Source organism: Octopus sinensis, linkage group LG14 (assembly GCF_006345805.1).
Source record: "Octopus sinensis linkage group LG14, ASM634580v1, whole genome shotgun sequence".
Classification (NCBI taxonomy): domain Eukaryota; kingdom Metazoa; phylum Mollusca; class Cephalopoda; order Octopoda; family Octopodidae; genus Octopus; species Octopus sinensis.
The window spans coordinates 35,702,631-35,729,855 of NC_043010.1; the positions used below are offsets into that span (position 1 = coordinate 35,702,631).

Genomic DNA, 27,225 nt, shown 5'->3' on the forward strand with positions numbered 1-27,225 from the left:
AGAAAGGAACACAAAAAAAAAACAAGTAGAGAAAATAAAGAATGTGTATTGGCGAGCGATCTACGACGGGCTTCTTTCAGTTTCCATCCACTAAATCCACTCACAAGGCTGTAGTCGGCTTTGGGCTACAGTAGAAGATACTTGTCCGAGATGCTGTGCAGTGGGACCGAACCCAGAACCATGCAAAATATGAGCGGTAAGCAAACATCTTATCACTCAACCAAGCCCGCGTCAACTGAAATATTTTACGCCTCTCAGCATATTATCAACAAAACATAAGATTTTCTTATCCATGTAATTGTTCTATCTTCATCAATTTAATCTTGATGGCTGTGTGGTAAGTAGCTTGCTTACAAACCACGTGGCTCTGGGTTCAGTCCCACTGCGGGGCACCTTGGGCATGAGTCTTCTACTATATAGTCTCGGGCCGACCAAAGCCTTGTGAGTGGATTTGGCAGACGGAAACTGAAAGAAGCCCGTCGTATATATGTATATATATACGACGGGCTATATATATATATATGTGTGTGTGTGTGTGTGTGTGTGTGTGTCTGTGTTTGTCCACACAACATCGCTTGACAACCGATACTGGTGTGTTTACATCACCGTAACTTAGCGGTTCGGCAAAAAGACCGATAGAATAAGTACTAGGCTTACAAAGAATAAGTCCTGGGGTCGAATTGCTCGACTAAAGGCGGTGCTCCAGCATGGCCACAATCAAATGACTGAAACAAGTAAAAATAAAAGAGTAAACTTGACAATTTCTGCGTCCCTTACTGGAGATTTATGATCAAAGACTTATCAGCTTTGATCATGCCGTAATTTTTCAGAAACATAACATTTCTAGAATTACATAACCCCCTAATTTTCTCCTTTTCCTTGGTTATGATTTCAGGAAGGTTTAGTTAGTGCTCGAACGTTCCCATGAATATCGTTTTTATGCTGAATAATCTGACAAACAGAAGTTATGCCCCCTACAATGGAATTGTCAAAAATCCACAATTATTTCCCCTCTACACGGTCGATTGAAAAATTAGTTCTCTCGCTTTCAGTTTCTTTAATAGAAAGTGTTTCCCTGATTTATGGAGTTAACTTTATACTACTCTCACCGTAAACGAGTATATAGTTTTCTGTTACCATCTGGCTAGAATATAGTTCCTTGTATCTCTCACATGAAATGCAACAAGAAATGCGATTCTTTTACACTGTTAAAACGCAGTTGACAATCTCTAATTATAAGTAGTTCCCTACTTACTACAAATAACTACTTAGTTCCCTGCCACATCACTCCTACATGTGAGCTAGCTACATAGAATATAGTTCTCTGCTTTTTTAAAAGTCAATTAATATATTCATTTTACAACATCTTTTTTTCTACCTCATATATTTGACAGTGTTTCAGGAGGCGTGTTCTCAGGCGGCGACTTACTTTCATTTTGTACAAAGAAGTAACTTTCCAGACCGGCGACCGGTGTGTCAGAATAAGACGTTCCCCGCATCGCCATGTGCACCTGTCATCATAGTAGGCGCACATATTGACATTCTACAAAAATGCCGTCTGTTCATCTGTCAACGTTTTCTAATCATATCTGTGCTGTCACTGCTGTTGACGGTTACGAAATCGTCGTGAGCAGACGCACACACATATAGACTCCTGACTCAAACAAAGTTGTAATATTCTTAAAAGGAAACGACATTTCTAATTCACACACAGTCGCATCCTTATATAATCTCCTCTCACTGTCTGTCTACCTCTATTATATATTTAAAAAGCTTGATGGATTTCATAGCTGCTTGTAACTGCAAGGGAAGAATACTCACGGTTGTCGACAAACAATGGATTAATAACACTGCATCTTCTATCATCACGGCAACATTATCACAATCAATAATAGCTGTATACGTCTCGTTCATTTGAACTTTCTTTGTTCATTGTTATCTAAGATGTGATTTTAGTAGAAATATTACAAGAACGCAACAACGACCACACCATTACGCCGCGAAACATTGCTCGGAAAACTAGCAAACAAACGCCAACAACAACAACAGCAACAACGGTACCTTCACACCTCAACGAATAACAACCGCACCGTAAAATACCTCACCGACAAACGACACCACTATCAACAGCAATAACATCAGAAACACACTCCCCCCGTTGACTCACGCCATTGAAAAACGACGGTCATAGCAACTATTTTTATTACTGTGTTCTGAGAAAATTAAAACGGGGGAAATACAAGAAAATAACTACAGGAATATGTTACGATTTCCACCTCTAACACTACAATAACTGAAACAACTACATTAATAAGCTTTGTCTCCAGTTGTAGTATTGATAACAAAGACACACAAACTTTATAAAATATAATTTTTATGTACAAACATTAACAATTATTGTTTATTTGCCATAATGTTCAGAGTGATATAAACGTTACAATTCGATAATTTCAAGAATTGTTTTATAGTATTATCATCATCATCGTCATCATCTTCACCAGTGTCGCCGTCGTCACCATCAGGAAGGAAGCGAGAATCTGTCATCGAATGGGAACTGTATTACAAGAGAGAGAACAGAATGACTACTGTATTAAGAAACCTTATGTTATCCCTACCCGAAGCGGTGTCGGTGGTGTACGAGGTAGGTCAAAGATCACCAGCAACGCTATGACCACCGCAACCGCAGGGGCTACAAACAACAACACTTTCATTCTTATCCCTCCATCCTCTGTTACTAATATTCTTACGGTTGTTAATAATAATTGTAATATTGGGAGTCTAATCAAAGCTTGTGAAGAAGAAAAAAAAGGAAAGGATGGTTGTAGTAGTGACCCGCTGGTAAAAACTTCTGTTGTTGGGGTGTTGAATTCAGACTTCAACCATCATCCTGGCTTGGTTCTCCCGCGAAGCAATGCATTAGGTAGGTTAAAATTGATATTCCCAAGCTCGTTCAACACTACTAACAACAATATTGTCACCGCTATCTCGACAACAATAACAACAACTATTAATACTAGCTGTTCTCCCACGAATATTTTAGCGTGCTGGATTAAGGCTTGTAAAAAGGGAGAAAGAAACCCGCATGTTACGAGTTCGGATACCGAGGACCCTCGTTTAAATTATTATCAAAAATTGTTGAATTGCCCAGTATTTTGTGAGGAATCGTCATGTAGGGTGGTTCTGATCGAGCTGCTTGTTTTAAACTCCCTTCAATCTAGTCTTCCTGTTGTTACTGATACTACCGATGTTGCTGTCTGTAATAATTTTGGTTATCGTTGGTGTGTGAGTGAAAGGGGTTTACCCGGTCACAATGAAAACCCTCTCTTGAAACTGAACTCTCATCGATCCTATGACAACGTCTCCAGGCTGAGTGACCACTGTTTATTACTAGTTTTATCCTACGACTGTGAAACTTGCCTAATAGAGAAAGCCTGCGCCTGTTGTCATCACTACCGACAACTTCAGCATCTTCAGCAACCTCATGGCCAGTACCACCATAAGATTAGCAACAGTTCTTACACCACTAACTATAGCAACAAATACGTCTATGATGGTGACAAGCGGATCATAAACAATAAGAACAAAGATTGCAACTTCGATATGTACAACAGCGATGGTAAGAATAAAAGATGCAAAAACAATAACCGGAGTATTAACCATTGCTACGCTACAAACAATGAGGATTGCATCACCGCTACGACCCCGAATAACAACAATCGCAACATCAACATTTGTACCGCCACAACCATCAACAACAACAGTATTCATGCTACTACAACCACTAATGCCATTAACTATAACCACAATGCCATCCACACCATCAACACCAGCACCACTAACAACAACAGCCATACTACTAACACCAACAGAAATCGTAAACCTCAATCACTGCTGTTCTCTTTGTATCACCAGTTTGTTTCTGCTTTTTTCTTACACTCTGTCCTTTCTTCATACAATGTGATATTTGTAGCATTTACAATGGTTTCACTGGGGATGCTGCCAACAACTAGCCAGGCCCTTCACCTGCAAGGTGTTTGGAAAAGTGACAACTTCTTTGTGTTTCTGGCAAAGTTTGGCTTTCAGAAGACAGACCTTAGAGACTTAGAACACACCCAAGGAATCATATATGGACAAGTGTTTTCTAACAGCAAAAATCCCATCTCAGCTGCTGACCAACACTCATCCAATCCAATGCTGACATTGGTACTGGTGGACAGTGAGTATTTCATGGAATACTATGGCAACCGGACTTCACATGATTTGAACCGCTGTTCTCGAATGTTTGACAAGATTGATACAATAGCCTTTGATTATAAATGTCGGCCTAAAGGGCTGGAGGACTTTCTCAGGAAGGTGCCTTGTTCTGAGAATCAGATGTGTGTTGATGAGGTAAGAATTTTCTATATGAATTGTATTTGAAAAGTTTACAATGTTCTTGAAGATGTGGGCTTAAGCATCAGCTGATTTTATATATATATATATATATATATATATATATAATATATGTATATATATAGCAATAAGAAAATAGAGGGGATCAATAGGTGGTTCATCAACTTTTAGACATTATATTATGCCAATTTATTTACTAAAATGACAATTACAAGAATATACATAAATGTATGCTGAAAAGTTCTTGGCTTTGGGTAAAAGAAAATACAGGAGTATCAATTATGATTTTATTCAACATATTCACACACTTATTGCAGTGGTCCTTCAGTTTTTCTAAGCCATGTAAAAGAATTAGTGCCTCCAGTCAGGTCTTTTGTGATACCCTTAAAAGCAGGAACTTTTTATCTCAATATATAAAATGAGATCCTGTCAGACCTTCCCCAACAACACTTCTTTTAATATCTCTCCCCCTGTCACTCTTCTAACTTTGGTACTATTCACCTAGGTGCTGTAAATGATAATATTTAACTTCCTACACTTCATACTGTCTTCCTGTTACTGGCACTTATCACCTTCTCCCTAACCCACTTCTGTTTCCTTCACTCCTCCACCCCAACTGATTTTCATCATTGCCCATATCTCCAATCATGCACTCCATTCACTGCACCCACCTGTATCCCCATCTCTAACCATTTATCACACTGCTTTCACACTCTCCCAAACTTAACCTACATACATGTCTGTCACTATGCGTTTTGCAAGTTACTTAGTAAACTTACTCTGGTGCTGGTTTCATGTAAAAAGCACCCAGTACACTATGTAAAATGGTTGGTGCGCTGGGAAGGGCATCTAACCATAGAAACCTTGCCAAAACAGACACTGGAGTTAGGTGCAGTCCTCTGGCTTGCCAGCTCCTATTGAATCGTCCAATCCAGACCAGCATGGAAAATGGGTATTAAATGTTAATGACAATGATGGTGATGGTTTCCAATGTAAATTGTAGACTCATGGCAAAAGTGGAAAATATGAAAGTTCCTTTACTCTTGATGATTCCTTCATGCATACCTTTGCATGCATAAAAAAAGTCTTCATATTTTTCTCATTGCACATATGTTTAGATACATACATGTACATGTATGTACTCAAAATCAAATTTGATGACTGGCATCTGTGCTAGTGGAGCACTAAGAGTACCATCCGAGTGTGATCATTGCCAGAGCAACAAGCTGGCCTCCGTGCTGGTGGCACGTAAAAAACACCATTCAAGTGTGATCATTACCTGCATCACCTTACTAGCACTTGTGCTGGTGGCATGTGAAAAAACATTCGAGCGAAGTCGTTGCCAGTGCCGCTGGACTGGCTCCTGTGCAGGTGGTACATAAAAAGCACCATTTGAGCGTGGCCGTTGCCAGTACTGCCTAACTGGCCCTCGTGCCAGTGGCACGTAAAAGCACCCACTATATTCTCGGAGTGGTTGGCATTAGGAAGGGCATCCAGCTGCAGAAACTCTACCAGATCAGATTGGAGCCTGGTACAGCTATCTGGTTTGTCAGACCTCAGTCAAATCATCCAACCCATGCTAACATAAAAGCCGATATTAAATGATGATGATGATATATGTGTATATTTTTTCTAATGTTGGGTTTTTGTGGGGTTTCTTTTTAGACTGTATCAGAGAAGAATAAAAATTACATTTATAAATTTTGAGATGAAAGAAATTGAATAATTGGTGAGGAAGAAACTGTTAGATATGGGGTTGAGATGTTAATAACAAAGTTGAAGGAAAGGTTAAAAAAAAAGGTGGATAAAGAATTAACAATACTTGATGGATATTAGGTATGTGTATACATTTAGTGTACATTTAATGGGAATGGGGAATGGATGGGTGTATAAGTGGAGGAATATATTCAAATCAGTTACAAGAATTGAAATCCACACCTTGTAATCAATTATTAATAAACTGGTCTGTTTGGGAATAGTGTATAGTTGTGCATGTGCTTAACCCTTTTGCATTTAAACTGGACATATCCGGCCAAAAAATTCTACCTGTTTTATGTTTAATCTCTCTCACCTGTCCTTCAATGTCATTGTTAAAAATAAACAATCACATTATTGAAATCTTGAAGCTACAAGATAATGCATAATTAATTCAAAGAAATGTGAATATATAAGTATTACTTTTGACTAAGTAGTCTGAATGCTAAAGGCTTAATGTTTTATATATATATATATAAAACATTTTATAATGAAAATTTTGGTAATTCTTTATGTTATTTTATACATTAGTGAATTTCTATTGTTCCAAAATATCTATTCAACTTGTATGTTACGTATTCATCAATTAGCTACCTCAATCTGTTGCAGAAATCTACTCAATCTAACCATCAGAATTCCACCAACTTCAATAACTGCAGGTATAATAACATCAACCCCCTAGCCACTAGCAGGTAACTGTATGGCAAATGAAATAGGATATTGTGCTACAGTCAACACCTGTGCTATGAACATTTCCTACATAGGATTAACAGCTAACTCATTTGAAAACCAAAACTTTACTAGTATATCTGTCGTTTCTGTAACCTCAATAGAAAAACAAACATCTTGTTATCAAGTTATATTTGGTCTCTAGATACTAGTAAAGTCCCTTACAATATTGATTTCAAATTTTGGCACAAAGCCAGCAATTTTGGGGGAGGGGGTAAGTCGACTACATCAGTCCCAGTGCTCAACTGGTACTTACTTTATTGATCCTGAAAGGATGAAAGGCAGAGTTGATCTTGATGAAATTTGAACACAGAACATAGAGAAGGAAGAAATGCTGCTAAGCATTTTGCCCAGCATGCTAACGATTCTGCTAGCTTGCCACCTTAAAGCCCCTTGTAATATTAATGGGAAAATATCTTTTTTGCTAAACTGTATTTCAATAAGAAAATTATGTACATCATTCTCTTATGAGTGCATTTCTTCTAACCTGAAGTTATTTAACAGATACTCTGAGTTGATCCTTGTGTGTTGAGATAAAACTTTTAGAACCCTTAAATATTCTATGATTTATAAATCCTTTAATACACTGTATATCCATGTGAACTAGTACTATCTTTCACGGTGTGTCTGAGATCACACTATTAAATTATAACTTTCTACTCCTAGCTTTCCATTATTGGAGAAGGAAAATGGATATAGAATAACTACTTAAACTTTAACAATCCATGTAAACCACCCAAATCTGTACACTATTACTATAACTCTTTGCAGTTTAAATTCTAACTAAACATTTGGTTTCTGTTGGGAATATAAAACTACTCCTTCTTCCAGGTTTGGAAGATCTATAAGTATGAATTTTCTAGCACTTCCCTTTCTACTCACTTCATAAGATAATTATGTTGTATTTGATATTTTCTTCCACCTAAATTTTTTTAACTGACAGTCTGAGCTAATTTCTATCTGCAGACACATTTTCAGTATCTATAAAATATGTTATGAGTGGTTGTTATTTTCCAATAGGTAATTTGCACATTCTTTACTGTAGTGTATAGATGACTATAAACTTCCATCATATACCATCTACATTAAGCCAAAGGTCACCTTATAAACTAATAGATGTTGGAGGGGAAAAAAATGATTATTATATAATTACTTAAACATTAACACCCAACAGTCTCCAAACCAATTACCAATTACAGTACCACTAGAAATTCTTACTGCTTTTTACTCTGGCTAAATATATCTCAGCATATTTGGTTTCTATTAGAAGTATATTACTTTTCCTTCTTCCAACAATGTCTCCCCACCCAGCCTATAAATAATATCTTTCATGCACTTCTATTCTTCTTACCCCATGTGTTGACTTGACTATACCCTAAATAATATTTTCATTTCCACTTAGCACTTCCACTATAACTCTTGACAAGCAAGTCTATGAACACCTATAAGTTCCTAGAATTAGAATAATCAATCATTTTTTAAAGTCCTTGTTATAACTTATCTTACATGAGTCTTAACCAGAAACTGTATAATCACATAATATCCTATAATAGTTCATGACACATTGTTGCATTGCTACAGAATTAAATTTCTATTTTCAGCCTTTATATTTAATTAATTTTGTCTTCTCTACTTGGTTTACATAGATGTTATTTTCTTTTCTTTTTCTTACAGTTCTGTCAAACCTTAATATTTTCCTATCATTATTTGTCAATTTTGTTTAGAACTTAATGATAACCTAGTGATACTAAATTAGTTAATGGTAAATTAGTTATCAATACTAGAACTTAGTTAATGATAACTTAGTGATACTAAGTTATTACTTAGTGATACTAATGTAACTTAGTGATACTACACTTTAGTTACAAAAAGACATGCACTCAATAAGGCTGAGTGGGTATAGAAGCAATTATTGGAATAAGCAAATTAGACATATCAAATATATTAAATATATTAAGTACATCAAATACAAAATATGTATACCAGTATACATGCAAAACAAAAGACGGAAACTTTCAGATGGTGATTGATGAATTCATCATCATCATCATACGTCCGTTTTCCTTGCTGGTATGGGTTGGACAGTTTGACTGAGGTGTAGAAATCCAGCATCTGCACCAGGCTCCAATCTGATCTGACAGAGTTTCTACAGCTGAATGCCCTCCTAATGCCAACCACTCCGAGAGTGTAGTGGGAGCTTTTTACGTGCCACTGGCTTATATTTATATAAATAGGTCCAATGTGTCTAATTTGCTTATCCCAATAATTTCTTCTATATCTGCTCAGCCTGATCCCTCTTATAGCCTTTCTTTACCTTGTGGTACACCCAATAAGACTGTAATTCAACTTATATTTCTACCTTCATCTTACTGTTGTCCTTTAAAACATCTAAAAACAACATACGCAGTCGAACACTTAGCAAGTACCAGATCCTGAGTCTGTTGATTATCACACCATATGCAAGATTAGTGCCACACATAATACTTATTAATTCAATATTTAAATTAAAAGAATTAAATATAGTTTATTTTCATTTGAACTTTCCCTCTGTGTCAGATAATATCATACACTTTGCTAGTTAAATCTGAACTTTGGTTCAATTATCTAATAAACTTGAAGGGTGTGTTATAAAGAAACACTCCTGATGAGGTTGACTTCACCTTTCATCCTTTAGAGGGTTGATAAATTAAGTACCAATTGAACACTGGGGGTCGATAGAATCGCCTACCCCCTCCTCCGAAATTGCTGGCCTTGTGCCAAAATTTGAACTCAGTATTATGCTAAACAGTTTAGTTATTATCGCATCTAAAGAGAGCATGTGGTTATGACAACTGTAGCATTACAGTTTAGACTCAGTCGGGTTTCAGTTTTTATGCATTTAGGATCTCTGTCTCTCTGTTTATAGCCACCTCTTCTCCCCCGTCTCTCCTCCCACTCTTCCCCAATCCTCCTTCTTTCTCCCCTTCTCTCTTTCTCTTTTTTCCCAGATGTGTAGCAGCATGACATACCCTCATTGACACATCCAAAAACCATCACAGTTTTGGGGAACTTGGTTTTCATGACATGTGGGATATCACATGGATTGTAGGCAAGCCACCTGTTGTTCTGGGTATTGTGCAATTGGTCCTTACAGACGTTCTTTTCATGTGAGAAGAACCATATCACTCCCGGCTCAACAGGACACATCAGCTTGATCAAAAGCTTCTTTGCCTTTGTCAAGTGGTTCTCCTTGGCTTTGGCTGTCAGAATTTGTCCCTTGCATCTCTTGTATGAGTGGTTGTAAAAGTCCTCCATTCAGGGCCAGTTTCATGGTGGTAACACCAATTCCCATCTCTCTTACCAAAGCCTGGATTCCCTTGCTCAGATTTTGCATCTCCTTGTCTTGCAATTATTGGATGAGTTGTGGCATGCAAATGCAGTCAGAATGCCTACTGTGTTCCTTCCTGTTGGTCACAGCTTCATTGTCTCTGTTGCAGCTCTCCATATCATGCCTTACCACCTTTACAAAATTCACAGAGCATTGAGCAGCAGTTATGATGTTGAAAATTTGATATTTTGATACCTGGTGTAAATCATCATGATACATGTAACCCTTTCCCCCCAATATTCAGATGGCTTCCAGTCTTCTATGTGAACTAACTTTTTCTCAACTATAGCTTTAATCATTATGCTCTCCAATGCTGTTGACGGCTCCCCAATATGTTAAGCTGTTCCTGAAAAAAACAGAAGACATAAAATATCGTCACACTTAGCCCAAACATGCTGTAAACCTCCTCGAGGAATGTAAAGATGCAGGCTGGGAAGCAGAGCATTTTCCAATCGAAGTTGGATGTAGAGGGTTTGTTGGATGCAGTGTGAGACGACTGTTGTTGTCGTTAGGCCTAACTCATCGTAAATTCAGTACCACCATGGCTGATATCCAAACTACAGTGGAGAAGGCTAGCCACTGGATTTGGTTAAAAAGAGACGATGAGCGATGGCTAAAGAAATAGTGAGCTTTATTTAATAACCACATGACACACATTCTCTCCTGATGACCCTGTACACTTGCTGGCTTCTGGTATGCAGAGTTCTTGACTGGTAGCACTTGCATGTATAAACATATATGCAAGACCTGCATATATGTGTACATATATATATATATGTGGGTATATAGATGTGCATATATATGTGTATGTATACACACACACACATATATATTTCCTTTCATTCTTTGTTATCGTTGTCTCACTTTACTTTGGCCTACTTTAGTACTCGGAAGAGCCATCAAGTGTCACAGTTACAAATCCTTCCCTCCTCTACAGTAAATGAGGCTGACTGTTTAATTATTCAATTATTCATTGTCTTCAATTGTTGTGAAAGGTCAGGTCACAAACGGTTTTTATTGTTGGATTATAATAATAATAATAATAATAATAGTAATAATAAAAAAAATCATTATTGTTGTTGTGTCCATGAGAGACCTGGTTTTTGTATTCATTTATGTAACATTTCTGACTGTAATACCTCAAAATGGTGTCTTCTTTGTTTGTTGTATTTTGCCTTTTTTGGAATATAGTTTGCAAGTGTGAGCTGTCACCTGTCCAACCTGACATAATTACTCCTTTGTTGTTCAACTATGTGTATGTATGCATATATATGTGTGTATGTGTGTGTGCCTGTCTGTCTATATGTTTGTGTGCTGGATCACCATCATCATATATCGGCCAGTTTTCCATGCTTTCATGTGTCAAACAGAATTTACTAAGGCATTTTGCTTAAGGCTTGGATGCTCTTTCTGTCACTAACCCTCACCTGTTTCCAAGCTAGAAGATAATATTTTTTCATAGTTAGACATGGTTTACATGAAAGACTGGAAACAAGTAACTTCACTTGTCCAATGATAATGCTCATTTACAACCATCACATGATGTCTAGATAAGGGTACACACACACACACGACAGGCTTCTTTCAGTTTCTCTCTACCAAATCCACCTACAAACCTTTAGTTGGCCTGAGGCTACAGTAGAAGGCACTTGCCCAAGATACTGTGCTGTCAGATTGAACCCGTTACCACATGGTTGGGAAGAAAGCTTCTTAACCACATACCCATACCTGTACCTATATATTTATGTGTATGTGTGTGTGAATAAAAATTCATTTGTTTGTTTTACATCAGTGTTTCCCAAGCTTTCATGTGTTGGATGAATATGCTAGTTATACAAGACCCTGTTTTACAGCTGGATGCTGAACCTGACACTAACCTTGCAATAAAATAGGAGTGGATCTGTTGACTAATCTAGGCTGTTTTTTTTTTGTAAGTTTCTGCATCATTTGGTCCAGTTGGCTGCTGTATACTTTGGCTGTAATTGATGAGCCAGGTTTCATCAATTTCATAATGGATCACACCTGTGCCAGACCACCAAACACACACCATCAGCTTCTTTTGATGAATTTTGCTTTTTGGACTGTGTTTTAGTGGCTCGTCTTTGTACAACCATTGTGCTGAACGTTTATGGTTGTTGTATTGGATCCATTTCTCATCACATGTTACAATTCAATTAAAAAATGATTCAATTTTGTGACGAGAAAGTAGCACAATGCAGGCTTCCAAACGTTGCTGTTTCTGATTTTTATTGAGTTCATGTGGAAACCACTTATCCAACTTTTTTACTTTACCGATTTGAACTAGGTGAGTCAGTATTGTTTGCTTGCTAACACCAAATAACAACAATAATGAGAAGGATCTGACTCGACGGTGGCTTTCTGTTCATCATTATCCACCTTTGTTTCTGGTCGACCGTGTTGCTCATTTGTTAACAGAAGAGACTGACAACACTAACCAGACTACCACTGTCATACAAACAATTGCCAATGTAAATAAATATACAGACACACATGCATGCTAACATACATACATGTATGTATTAACACACCTGTTCATATATACCTCAACACACATATACACAATATTCTTCTTTCTTTTAGTTTCCATCTACCAAATCCACATATAAGGCTTTGGTCATTGCACCTCCACACACACACATGCACACACACATGATGAGCTTCTTTCAGTTTCCATCTACCAAATCCGCTCACAAGGCTTTGGTTGGCCCAAAGCTATAGTAGAAGTCACCTGCCCAAGGTGCCACGGAGTGGAACTGACTGAACTCAGAACCATGTGGTTGGGAAGAAAGCTTCTTAGCATACAGCCACATCTATGCCTATGATAGTGATTTTGAAACTAGTGTTAAAATACATGCTAGAATGTCTTTATTAGTTTTTGAAGACAGTTTTAAAGTCAAACACAATAGTGATAAGATGTTTGATGTAGTTATGGGCTCATATGATGCATCTGAAGTTTGTGAGCTTGTTGGCTTATATAAGGTGGTCATAGATTGTCTTTACAACTTCCACAAATTTATTGTATCTCTATTAAAGTTACAATATCCATAGATGTGTTGTGTGCAACCAATGAAGCCCTCATGAAAATCTTCTGATGTTTCTAATGAAACTTTATCTGTTTGTCTATGTTTTCCATTAAACTCTTCTGTGTTATTTTTATTTCTAATTTTTGTTTTGTAAATTTTTTTCAAATTGTAATGGTAATTTATGAACACACTGTATATTTTAGACTCACTTCAGAGGAAGTTCAATTTCATAGATATTGACTTTTAGAGTGATGCTGGTGGCGACAACCACAATGACAACGATAACCGCGATGATGGTCCATTAATTTCCCACCATATAACTAGCCATTAGCTTTGATAGATTTAGGAACAATCTAATTAATGTCAGTCAAAGTTTTAACCATAAAATTACAAATAGTGCCAATATTAGTGTTGTTAATTCTTTTAGATACACTACAAATTTTTTTTTAGTTAATACATTCCCTATAGAAAGTCAAATAAAATAATAAAATATATAAATAAAAAAAAAAAAACAAGAAACTACTGACATCCATCTACCTTATGCCAATCACTCTCTTTTACATTCTCCCATAGAATGTGCCATCTGCTATTATATTGTGTGATTTCTTAAATTTTTGTAATTTGTTCCCAATTTGTTTCATTGTTTTGTTTTCTTGCAATCAATGCCTCTCATCATTATTAGGTCAAATGAAGTTTATCCAGTGTGATGTATTGATTAACTTGCTTAATACTTATCTATCACCTTTTGTTTTTGTTATTTTCTTTTTTTTTCTCACAATATGACGTGCAAATATGGATCAGTGTAAAGCAAACATCAATATTATAGCGATCTAGGGTTTCTTTTTGGTGTTTTAGTTGCTGTTTAATGTTAAATCATCTCTAACAAAGAAAACTTGTGATGAAGTGTGTTCCAGCTGTGACCATCCTATTCCATTGCTTTTTGTAAATCTATACAATGTGTTGGTTCCATGTAAAAAGCACCTGTGCTGGTGCCACGTAGAAGGTACCCATTTTGGTGTCATGTAAAAAGCACCGGTGCCACGTAAAAGCGCCTATGCTAGTGTCACATATAAAGCACCTGTGCCTCATAAAAGCACCCATGTTGGTGCCAGTGCTACATATAAAGCACCTTTGCCAGTGCTGTCTATAAAGCATCTGTGCCAGTGTGACATAAAACACCTGTGCCGGTGTCACATATAAAGCACCTGTGTGATGTCGTGTAAAGTGGCTGGCATTAGGAAGTTTATCTAGCTGTAGAAACCATGCCAAAACAGGCACTTTGAGCCTGGGCAGCACTCCGGTTGGCCATCTCCTGTCAAACCGCTCGACCCATGCCAACATGGAGAACAGACATTAGATGATGGTGATGATGGGATGAGGATGGTCTAACCTTCCCTTTTTAATTTTATCATTTACATTTTAGTCAAAAGGAGTTGTGATCGGATGCTTAGGACACAGTCTTTTCAAACCCTTCCTTTTATGCTAGTAACATTGATGCAGTTGATGTTGGGCTTGAATTTCTGTTGGTTGATGTGGGTCATATGAGACATTGTGGGAGCCTCTACACAGTCACTGTGATCAGCTAGAGATAGCAGCTAAATCTTGAAATTATTGGGTTGGTGCATAGTTATTGTGGTTTTTTTCAACAAATTTTATTTAACAAAAACAATAACATGTAGCAAAAGCATCTTTAAATGATTATTCCAGACCATATTCACCATCTACTTCAATTTCTGCTTCCTGTTTGCTTGGCAGATGGTCAAACTGTCATTTAAAGATGTTTTTGCTAAAATGAGTAGTAACTATATGTCAAAAGGCCAGCTTTGTCACATTCTGTGTCATGCTGAAACTCCCTGAGAACTATGTTAAGGGTACATGTGTCTGTGGAGTACTCAACCACTTGCATTTCAATTGCATGAGCAGGATGTTTTGTTGATTGGATCAATTGGAACCTCATCATCATAATTGACAGAGTGCTAGTTATAGCTCTGGGCCCACCAAAACCTTGTGAGTGGATTTGGTAGATGAAAACTGAAAGAAGCCCATTGTATTTATGTATATGTTTGTGTGTGTATGTATTACTGTTTGTCGCCTTGCCTTGACATCATATGATAGTTGTAAGCAAGTGTCGCCATCATGCAAGTGGTATTGTCCTTTTCCAATCTTCCATGAAAACATGTCTGGTCATGAGGAAATATTATCTTACTTGGAATCATTCAAAGGATGGTGAAAGGAATGCTATTTGGCCTTAGGAAAAAAAAATCATTTCAACAAATTCCATCCCACCCATGCAAGCATGGAAAAGTGGACATTAAAAACAATGAAATGATGATTTCTTTCAATGCAATTTTAAGAGAATGCTACATTTGCTTAAATTTTATATTCAATGTTCTAATCTCTTAAAGGAAGGATTATGTACCTGATTGAGGTAATTTCTTTAAAAATGGTTATTTGCAAAGTTGTTTCAGATGTTTGATCTTTTACTTTGCAGCTTTGGTATACTGTAGACTTCTGAACTGGTGAACAAAGATGTTCTGTATTTTGTTTTATTATATTTCTATAACTTATATTTTTTTATCTTTTACTTGTTTCAGTCATTGGAGTGTGGTCATGCTGGGGCACTGCCTCAAAGGGTTTTAGTTGAAACAAATTGACTTTAGTACTTACATTTAAAAAAAAATCTGGTACTTATTCTATCGGTTTCTTTTGCCTAAATGCTAAGTTATGAGGATGTAAGCAAACTAACACCACTTTTCAAGCAGTGGAGGGAGTAACAAGCACACACACACATACACACACACACACAGTTGGCGTCCACACAACTTCTGTCTACATATAAACAACAGCAGCAATATCAGCAGAGGTTGGGAAGTATTGAAGTATTTTGTGAAGGATTGTGAGAGATAAGGCACAATAGGGATGACGGATGTTTGTGACATAGGTGAATTGGATAAGTGTAGTTCTGGAAGGTACACAGCTTGTTAGTTATATATATATATATATATATATATATATATATATATATATATATATATATATATATATTTTATATTGAATCTGTTGAAAATAATGTCACAGTTATAGGTTTACCAAGAGACAAATCACTGGATCAATGTATTTCTTATGGTGAGATTGATAAGGGAGGGCTCTGTAACTTCAGTGGAACAAATTACTTTCTCATGAATGCTTACATACTTTGCTAATATATGCAAGGAAAACTCTCTCTTATATCACACACACACACGCATGCGTATGTGTGCGCACACATAGGGAGTCTTGTTCAGTTATAATTTTGTGAGTGTGTGTGTGTGTGTATCTTGGACTTGCTCACAAGGTATTGGTCAGTTCAAAGCTATGTCAGAAGTAAAATGTGCAAGGTGCTGCGCAGTTGGATGGAACCCAGAACCAGGCAATTGTGAAACAAACTCCTTAACCTCACAGCCATGCCTATTCAGTGGAGCAAGAATTATTGTAGCAAGAATACAAGGGACTGATTGAGGATACAGCATGTTGATGTGCTAATTGTTAATGTTGTAGTCCATTGTTGAGTGAAGGTGTGGATGGCATTTAATTTGTTTTGATTTGGAAATGTCATGCCAAATCAGATTGGAGTCTGGTGCAGTCATCTGGTTCACCAGACCTCAGTCAAATTGTCCAACCCATGCTAGCATGGAAAGCAGACGTTAAACGATGATGATGATGATTCAGTTCCAGTTCTTTGCTAACTTAACAGATCTATGATCAATGGCATTCCAGTCTTGATCATCCTATCCTTCTCTTAGACACTTCACATGTAGGACTATATTATCCAATGCAATTTTCTCTCAAGACAGTAGCGTGTCATTTGGAGGATTTGCTTGCTATTTCTAGCTTGTCAGGCAACCACAAAGAGGTTGCTATGTTGGCTTAACAGTATAGATAATTGAGCAATAGGTTAGATTTGTAACAGCTGTTCAGAAGTCTGGTAAAATTTTTATGAGGCAAGGTTTCCATGTTTGTGGCTTAAGTTTCAATTGGGTGTCGAAGCCAGTTCAACTCAGAGAAAAGCTTTAACATTATCTCATCTAATTCCACCTTTTGAACATGAAATGATATTACCATATACCATAAGTCCTTTAGCCTACTAATGGCATCTCTTTTCTGCTGCTCCACCACTTATATCACATAGTATATTCTTATCAATATTAGAGACAATAGTCAGCTGTGTAACTAGCCTGGAACTACACCAATCTATAGTTGTGTGAATCGATAACAGTTGTGAATTGGCAGAATCAATAGAGCATTGCATAATATTCTTTGCAGTCTTTAGTTATGTTGTTTTTACATTCTTTGTTAAAATCCTGCCAATTCAACTTTGCTTTTTAATTGAATACGCCCGAACTTGGTATACAAAAAGCTCGTTGTTATAACATGTCACATGATATAATCCCATTAATGTTAGAGACAGCTGTGTAATCAGCTTTGAGGAAGAAATGTTTTTTTCTCTATTTGTTATTTAGTCTGAGCAATCCAGATGGTGCCGTAAACCCTTTTCTGAGGTTTCACAGACTCATGAAGCCAATGTTGTTGATGTTCAAGTTGATGTTTGAATGGAATAACTTCCAGAGGATTGGAGTAACGTTTGGTGAAAATAAAAAAAGTATTTGGTGTGGAGTGTGTCTGGTTGATGTGAAACATGTAGGACATAGGCTTGGAATCAGAGGGTACAAGCACCCCCCCTAAATTTTTGTGGGGGCAGTGTTAACACTTTGAATGCCCTAGTCTGAATCTGGGTATGCAGCTCCTAAAAAAATTTCATTCCTGCACTTATGTGTAGGGATGATGATGATGATGAGAAGGAGGAGGAGGGAGAAGAGGATAGTTAAGTGTATGTGTGAAGACACATGGCTTAGTGGTTAGAGTGTTGGACTCATAATCATTAGATAGTGGTTTTGATTTCTGGACTGGGTGGCGTGTCTTGAGCAAGACACTTTATTTCACGTTGCTCCAGTTCACTCAGCTGGCAACAGTGAGTAATCCTGCGATGGACTGGTGTCCCATCCAGGTGGGAAATTTATATGCCATGGAAAGCAGCCCTTATGAGTTGGTACGACTTGAGAAGGTAGCTTTACCTTTACCTTTTTAGTTAAGTGTCTTGAGTCGAGTCAGTAGGGTGTTGTACACAGCTTACCAGTTCAAAAGAGCAGTATCTGTTGTAGTTGCAGTTGAAGAGAAAAGAGTGTGGGTGAAAACCTTTGGAGGGTTTTGTGGTTGTCCTTTGTGGCTGTTCTGTTTTTAGCAAGAATACATTCTTTCGCATTGTAAAGTTATATGTTGTAGAGTTGTGGAGTCCTCTGTTTTTTTTTTTTATTTGCATGTTTCTGAGATGCCTGGTGCCTTGCTATGTTCAAGAAGACTCATACTCCACAGCAGAAGTGTTAAGACTGGTCCTTCTAGTGGTGTAAAGCACTCATGGCAGTGTCATGTAAAAGTGCCCTGTGTGATGACATGAAAAAGCGCCTATATGGTGCCACATAAAAGCATCTGTGTGGCACCAGGTAAATGTTTTGTGAGTGAATTTGGTAAACGGAAACTGTATGGAAGCTCATCATATTTGTGTGTTTTGTGTCTGTGTTTATCCCTACTCCCACTACATGACTTACTGTTGGTTTATTCTCTCTTTACTCTGTTACTTGTTTCAGTCATTTGACTGTGGCCATGCTGGAGCACTGCCTTTAGTCAAGCAACTTTGACCCAAGGACTTATTCTTTGTAAGCCTAGTACTTATTCTATCGGTCTCTTTTGCTGAACCACTAAGTTCCGGGTACGTAAACACACCAGCATCGGTTGTCAAGCAATGTTGGGGGGACAAACACAGACATACATATACATATATATGACGAGCTTCTTTCAGTTTCCGTCTACCAGGCTTTGGTCAACCTGAGGCTATAGTAGAAGACACTTGCCCAAAATGCCACGCAGTGGGACTGAACATGGAACCATGTGGTTGGTAAGCAAGCCACTTACCACATAGCCACTCCTGTGCCTATGGAGTTTACATCATACCTTAGCAGATAGGCAAAAGATTCTCTTAGAATAAGTACAGATTTAAAAATAAATACTGGGGTTGATTTGATCAACCGGTGGTGCCCCAGCATGGCTGCAGTCCAATGGCTGAAACAAAAGATAAAATATTATTTAGACATGATTACTGTGAGGTTTAGGTGTTGGGCTACTGATCAAATGGTTGTAAGTTCAATTCTTTCTTCTATCATTATATTTAATTCCTGAGCAAGTAACCTAATTCTATTTACTCCAGATTGCCTTGTCAACGTTATTGAATAGTTTTCATTCCTACTTCACAATTATATATTTAGTGGTAGGAAGCTTGTCCAACTGTAAAACTGTTCTTGTAACAAATAACCAATCCCACTCATTTGATCATATAAACAAATTTAAAACACACACACACACACAAAAACAACATATTACTGAACTTTTCTTAGCTTCAGTTAGCTCTCACTCTCATATACATTATAAACCATATTATACGGTTTCAAATTTTGGCACAAGATTAGCAAATTTGATGTGAGTGAATAAGTCAATTACATTGACACCAATGCCCAATTGGTACTTATTTCATCAACCCTGAAAGGATGAAAAGCAAAATTGACTGTAGCAGAACTTGAACTCAGAACATAAAGATGGACAAAATGTTGCTAAGCATTTTGTACAGCATACCAACAATTCTTCTTGCTCACCATCTTAAATTCTCATATTATATTCCAGCCAATGAAGCACCCCTTTGTGATCACTAAATTTAATAGAAATAGTAATTGTTAATTAAGGAAGGACATGTTCAGTAATGTAGTCATATATACACTGCCTGAGGGAAAATAAAGACAGGAATGTCATGGTTGGAATGCAACAGATCAGAAATGTACTTGATCAAGATTGATCTGGGATTGAATAATAACCGATACTAGATGAAACAATGGGAATAACAATAATGATAACAGTATCATTCCAAAGAAAAGGTTACAACAACAGGATTCTCCCAAGATCAATAATAATTTGTTTTTGGATTTGGTTTGCAAGATTCTTTATATGAGTTTGTGTGTTGAAGCATATTCTGTTGTGTCTGGGGAGAGTCATTTTCTTTTGGTGCCTTATAATGTAACACACACACCGGTAAAATTTCCACTTTTTTCTTATTTTTATTCTCCTAAACTTTTCGTTGCGTCTTGAAACCTTTTCAATAGTTTTGACTCAAAACTATTGAAAAGGTTGCAAGACAAATCGGAAATTTTAGGAGAATAAAAATAAGAAAAAAGTGGAAATTTTACTGGTGTGTGTATATTATAAGGCACAAAAAGAAAATGACTCTCCCCAGGCACAACAGAATAATAATTTGTTTGCAGATCAAATATGTTAAGCAATCTAGTTCTTTTAATACTGATGTGTTTAGGGTGAGTCATTACTGAATTTTTCTTAGCTTTAGTAAGCTTTCACTTTCATACACATTACAGCGCATATTGTATGGTTTCTTTTATATTGTATATTTCAATGAAATATATATTTCTATGAAATATATATTTCTTTTACCTTAATCTCAATGTACTGTTTCCACTAAAAGGTCTATATTTTTAGTTTCATCTTACTAGGTCCCTCTAGTGTTTTTAAGTAAAACATCTAAAGCTTACTTTTAAATCACACTGGTATTGTTAGTGTTTTCCATGAAATGTCTACATTTTACATCAGTCTAACAGATTCCTATAGTATTTTTAATTGAATGTCCCTCCTTTATTGAATGTCTTTACTTCAACTAGTTATTTAATAAAATGTTGATATTTTACCTCAATCTCACCCATCCCTCTAGATTTTTTTAGTAAAATGTCTAAATTTTGACTTTTATCTCACAGGAATGTTTTGTGTTTTGAATGAAATGTGTCTGTATTTCACACCAATCCATTTGGAAAGTTCAGTAAAATGTCTATATATTTTACTTTAATGTCACAAATCTTTTACGGTTTTCAAAAAAAAATATCTTCATCATACGGCGTCGTAGTGGCTGTGTGGTAAGTAGTTTGCTTACCAACTACATGGTTCTGGGTTCAGTATCACTGCGTTGCAACTTGGGCAAGTGTCTTCTACTATAGTCTCGGGCTGACCAAAGCCTTGTGAGTGGATTTGGTAGACGGAAACTGAAAGAAGGCCGTCGTATATGTATATGTGTATATATATATATATATGTACTTGTGTGTATGTGTTTGTGTGTATGTGTTTGTTTCCCTCAAATCGCTTGACAACCGATGCTGATGTGTTTGTTGCATACCCCGTAACTTAATGGTTCGGCAAAAGAGACCGATAGAATAAGTATTAGGCTTACAAAGAATAAGTGCTGGGGTCGATTTGCTCGACTAAAGGCGGTGCTCCAGCATGGCCACAGTCAAATGACTGAAACAAGTAAAAGAGAGTAACGAGTAAGAGTATACTTTAACCATTTTGATATTTACCCACATGAAATTGCACCTGGTTCTATGAAACAAACAAACTATTTAAAATGATCCAAATCAAAACTTTCCTTTGAAAGTTCATGTTATTTTCCATTAGTTTAATAATGAGAAAGTTATTTTATTATTAAGTCGTTATTTTCAAAATTAATTAAAACAAAGGCAGTGTACTTGAACAGAAATACGGTAGCAAAAGGGTTAATCTTAAAGTGTTTTTTTTTTGTTATAGTATTTTAAAATTAAATATTCCGATAGGTAGAGGCATTGCTCTGTGGTAAGAAATTTGTTTCCCAACCGCATGGTTCTGGGTTCAGTCTCACCATGTAGCACCTTGGGCATTTGTCTTCTAGAGCCTCAGGCTGACCAAACCTTTGTGAGTGGATTTTGTAGATGGAAACTGAAAGAAGCCCATCGTGTGTGTGTGTGTGCAGGTGTGTCTTTGTATCTGTGTTTGTCCCAAACCCACCCACCCACCCACCACCACTGCTTGTTTCTGTTTACATACCTGTAATGTAGTGGTTTGGCAAAAGACACTGACAGACTAAGTACCTAGCTTAAAAAGGTAAGTACTGGGTGGAGGGCTATTTTTTCAACAAAAATTCTTCAAGGAAGTGCTCCAGCATGGCCTCAGTCAAATGACTAAAACAAGTAAAAAATAAAAGGTAAAAAATCTATTCTATGCAAACATATTCCTCTTGGCGTTACTCTCAAACCAACAATGCTGTTTGATTGTTTAGGTTATTTTTCTCTCCAAATATGTCTCTGCTCGTTTCTGGCCTATCCTAGTTCACCCAATAATACAGCAGTGACCTAAATTTTAGTACCTCAACACTAGACTTTCCTCTTATCTGACTCTGAATGTAATCCTTTTCTTAAAAATTACCTTTGGCTTTTGTATAGATAACAAGTGAACGCCTCGTGTCTTTTCATATTGTGTTCTCATTTCAAGTTTTAATGTTAGTTTAACTATATAATAAAATATATTACGCATAGTCTGTGTATGTAGGGAGGGGGGCAGTGACTTTAACATGTTGGTCTGTAAAATGTGTCTTGTAACTTTTACACCGTGTACACACGCACATACACACACACACACATATGTATATGTATATACATATATGTGTGTGTGTGTGCATATCATCATCATCATTATCATTGTCGTCGTTTAATGTCCGCTTTCCATGCTAGCATGGGTTGGACGGTTTGACTGTGAGCTGGTAAACCAGATGGCTGCACCAAGCTCCAGTCTTGATCTGGCAGAGTTCCTACAGCTGGATGCCCTCCCTAATGCCAACCACTCTGATGTATATATATATATATATATATATGCTGAGAGACCCCCACCTCCGGTCATGACTGACCATGAGATTGCACCTAGAAAGTTACCCTCCCAGGCACAAGTCCAGGCAAGGTTGTTTGTGGAAGACCAACAGTCGCCCATGCATACCAGCCTCCCCTCTCCACGCTACCAGTGTTATCGAAGGGAAAGGCAAAGGCCAATATAGCTTGGCACCTGTGACGTCGCAACTCATTTCTACAGCTGAGTGAACTGGAGCAACATGAAATAAAGTGTCTTGCTCAAGAACACAACACACAGCTCAGTCCGGGATTTGAACTCACAACCTCACAATTCTAAGCTTGATGCCACTGAGCCATGTGCCTTCATATATATATACATATATCTATACATCCACAGCATAAGTGTTAAGGCCGCTGCCCCTGGTGAAGAGAATTAGCCTACAAGAGTCCTGTGCTGGTACCATGTCAAAAGTACCCAGTGGTTGTCATTAGGAAGGGCATCCAGACATAGAATTCAAGTCATATCTGACTAGAAACCTGCTGCAGCTCTCCAGCTTGCCAGCTCTGGTCAAGCTGTCCAACCCATGCCATCATGGCAAACAGATATTAAAAGATGATGATGATGAGATATATATATATATAGGTTTATTGGCATGTTTGCGTTCTGTTTATTGTATGTGTGTGTGTGTATGTTGGCCATTGTTGTTAGTAATAATATTGCTGTTCTTTACAGGTATCGGGTTTATATACTCTTTGTACTTAATAGTTTACAGGTAGATAGGAACACATAACAGTTGTCTTGACCAATTAATCCATTGATCAACCAACTAGTACACCCTTACCATAGCTAGTGGTAAGACCTATTTTAGTACCTATTTTCAGCTTGGTGGAGTGAACTAGTTATATGTTAAGTTTTGGGTAATGATGGAACACAGTGCTAGTTAAGTGATACAAGCCCCTGATCCCTTTACTAGCTAGTTATGTGATATGAGCTCTTAACCCCTTTTATGAGCTAGTTATGTGATAGAAACTCTTGACCCCCTTTACTGTACTATCAGATGTATGCTAAAATGGAGGTCTTAGCCATTCTATGATCAGAGATCATATATCTATAAGACTGGTACATATTTTACTGGGTTTGATGTAAATGATGAAAACTTTAAAAGTAGTGTACCAGTATGGTTGTTGCCTGAAGACAGAGGCCATTGAAAAAAACATATAATGGTCATTATCATTCATATCATCATTGTTTAATGTCTGCTTTTGATACAGGTATGGATTGGATGAGTCAGTGTTGCTCTCCTAAAGGAGTTGAAGGGCCACATCTTATTTTTAGGTTTCATTTTCAGCTTGACTTCTGTGGTTGCATGTCCTTCCTAACACCAACCACTTTATAGAGTCTTCTGGGCATAGCTTTTGTGGCAGCTGCATTAGATAAGTTAACATATCTTCAGTAAGATTGAAGGGTCCTCTTAACTCCTCATTTAACCCTTTTGTTACCAACCCAGCTGAAACCAGCTCTGGCTCTGTAATAGAAGTGTCTTGTTTTCATAAGTTTTGAATTAAAATCTTCCACCAAATCTTAGTCATAATTTATGTTCCTATCACTAGCTTAATGATAACTAAGTTATTTTACTAAATTCTTTGTTATATTTAAAATAATTGAAAGAAACACAGAGCATCTCAAAATAAATATGGTAACGAAAAGGCTAACAGAATGTACTGGGAGCAATTTATCATGGTGTCCGCCCCAGAAAGGATGAGGATGAAAGAGTGGTGGGTAGCAAGTGATGGACAGATGGTGAGAGAGAGTGATGGACTTAGATACCAAATAGCCAGGGAATATATAGACCCCTGGCATATGGGGGTTGTTGTATTGGGTGTGCTGCCACACCCAATGTCACCAAATTTCAAGCAGGGGTATTACAAAAGTTTTCTATTAAAATTTGTGATTAAATTAATGAGTAAGGTTAATACTTATAACGAATTTGCCATTTTCAATGATATAGATAGTTTTTTAGGGTACATCCAGATCTTATGCATATACCTTGGGAAAGGTGGAAGTCCTAGGATAATAAAGAGAGGTTAAGTGTTGAAAAGAGGGTCAGATAGGTCCAATGACATCCTTAGTTACACTGGAAGCAGTGTTCAGTCAACAGAAGAGATCCTGTTCCACACTGCAGCTTAGTACCTTTAAAACCCTTTAGCATTCAGATTACTCTGTCAAATGTAATGCTTATTATTTACATTTTAAAACATTAATCATGTATTATTAAATCTTGTAACTTTGTGATTTTGAAGATGTGTTTGTTTATTTTTAGAATGGCACTTTTAAAATGTCACAAAATAATATTGCATAGTGGGTGTGAGAGACTGGATCTGGCCAGTTTGTACATAATATGAGTAGAATATTTGGACTCAGATATGGCCAGTTTAAAGGCTAAAGGGTTAATGTTGGGTAGAATCAATACAACTCTGTGTGTGTGGTGGGGGGTGTATTAATGCCAAACTTTAGAATATAATTCATCAGGTGAACTTCCACACAGATTTTGCCTTGCTCATTTTCACTCACAAGGGTTGGGTTAGTCTGAGGTTATAATAATAATAACCACTTACCCAAGATGTAACAAAAAGAGAGAGAGAGAGAGTGAGAGCGAGAGAGCAATAAATAAGAGTGGAGAATGTGACTTGTGCATATATACCAAAGCTGCTCAGTTTATAGGTTTTTTACTTCTTATATATATATATGTATGTATGTATAAGGGGATGGTATCAATGGAAAATATGTGAAGTGACAAATGCTGTGAATAAAAGAAATGACCCTGTTGTATCAACACTGAAATGTATGTATAGGATCATTTCTTTTATTCACAGCATTTGTAACCTCAGACATTTTCTATTGATTACTATCCCCTTATACTTTGTCCAAAGTATTAATAACTAATGATTCATTGCATCCTGAATTTCATTGCCTATTCTTAGTCATCTTGGTCAGCCTGTCTAAAATCAGGTGACAAATAAGAACAGCTCTTGTCTGTAGTTAAACTATCTTCATTAACCTACATAACATAACATAACAGTAAATTTGTCAGAGGGAGCCTTGTTGCAACAAAACATATTCCAACTATGTACTTTATATAAATTTATATTTTAAGGCAGTGCTCCAGCATGGCTGCAGACAAATGACTGAAACACATATAAGATAGAAGATATATATATATATATATATAATATATATATATATATATATATATATATATGTGAAATAGAAAGATGAATAATCTTGTTGCAGATTAATCAAAAGTTTAACCGATACCTTGGTAGCAAAAATCACAGCAGAAGACAGCACGGTTGGAGGTACAACCATATGGTGTTGCAACCGTGCGTTGGTGCGGATAATTGAATTTTAATATTATTAGTGAATTGAAGAAATGGAGTTGAACGAAGATTGAACAGAAATCGTTTTATTTCATTCTACACGTGTTTCGAAAGGCACAATTTACCAAATTCCGATTGAATAATGAGACCATATTGTGTCTTTCTCTTCAGGAAGAAATAGGAAATCCGTTGGAAAAAACAAAAACAGAACAGAGGCGGAGCAAAACAAATCGAACTAGGCTCCTAAGAGCCCATGGCCAAACTGTTTGGCCATGGGCTCTTAGGAGCCTAGTTCGATTTGTTTTGCTCCGCCTCTGTTCTGTTTTTGTTTTTTCCAACGGATTTCCTATTTCTTCCTGAAGAGAAAGACACAATATGGTCTCATTATTCAATCGGAATTGGTAAATTGTGCCTTTCGAAACACGTGTAGAATGAAATAAAACGATTTCTGTTCAATCTTCGTTCAACTCCATTTCTTCAATTCACTAATAATATATATATATATATTTACTTCTAATATAGGATAACATTTTTATCCCCAAAAATTTTATCAAAGTGGCAGCATATTAAAATACCTTTAAAGCCGAAATTATAAACAAATTATATATAATAATAAACAATTTATATATATATATATATATAATAAACAATTTATATATATATATACATACATACATACATATACACACACATGAGCATACCTGTACACTCACACACACACAATATATATATTGGGTCATTCCATAAATAATGTGGTTTTTTCAATTGC

The 27,225-nt window shown here is 36.7% G+C and overlaps 1 protein-coding gene and 1 long non-coding RNA gene across 2 annotated transcripts in view; both read left to right on the forward strand.

Moving 5' to 3' along the window:
* Positions 1 to 1,099: 1,099 nt before the first annotated feature.
* The window catches only part of LOC115219095, a 32,375-nt gene continuing 6,249 nt past the window's right edge, over positions 1,100 to 27,225 (forward strand). Inside the window, exon 1 of the mRNA XM_029789168.2 lies at positions 1,100 to 4,389. Coding sequence (XP_029645028.1) covers positions 2,548 to 4,389 — 1,842 coding nt within the window. The 5' untranslated portion in view covers positions 1,100 to 2,547. The remainder of the gene's footprint in view (positions 4,390 to 27,225) is intronic.
* LOC118765955 lies at positions 17,270 to 25,276 on the forward strand. Its single transcript, XR_005001861.1, has 3 exons — positions 17,270 to 17,280; positions 19,469 to 19,479; positions 24,929 to 25,276. It is a non-coding gene; the product is annotated as an uncharacterized LOC118765955 (long non-coding RNA).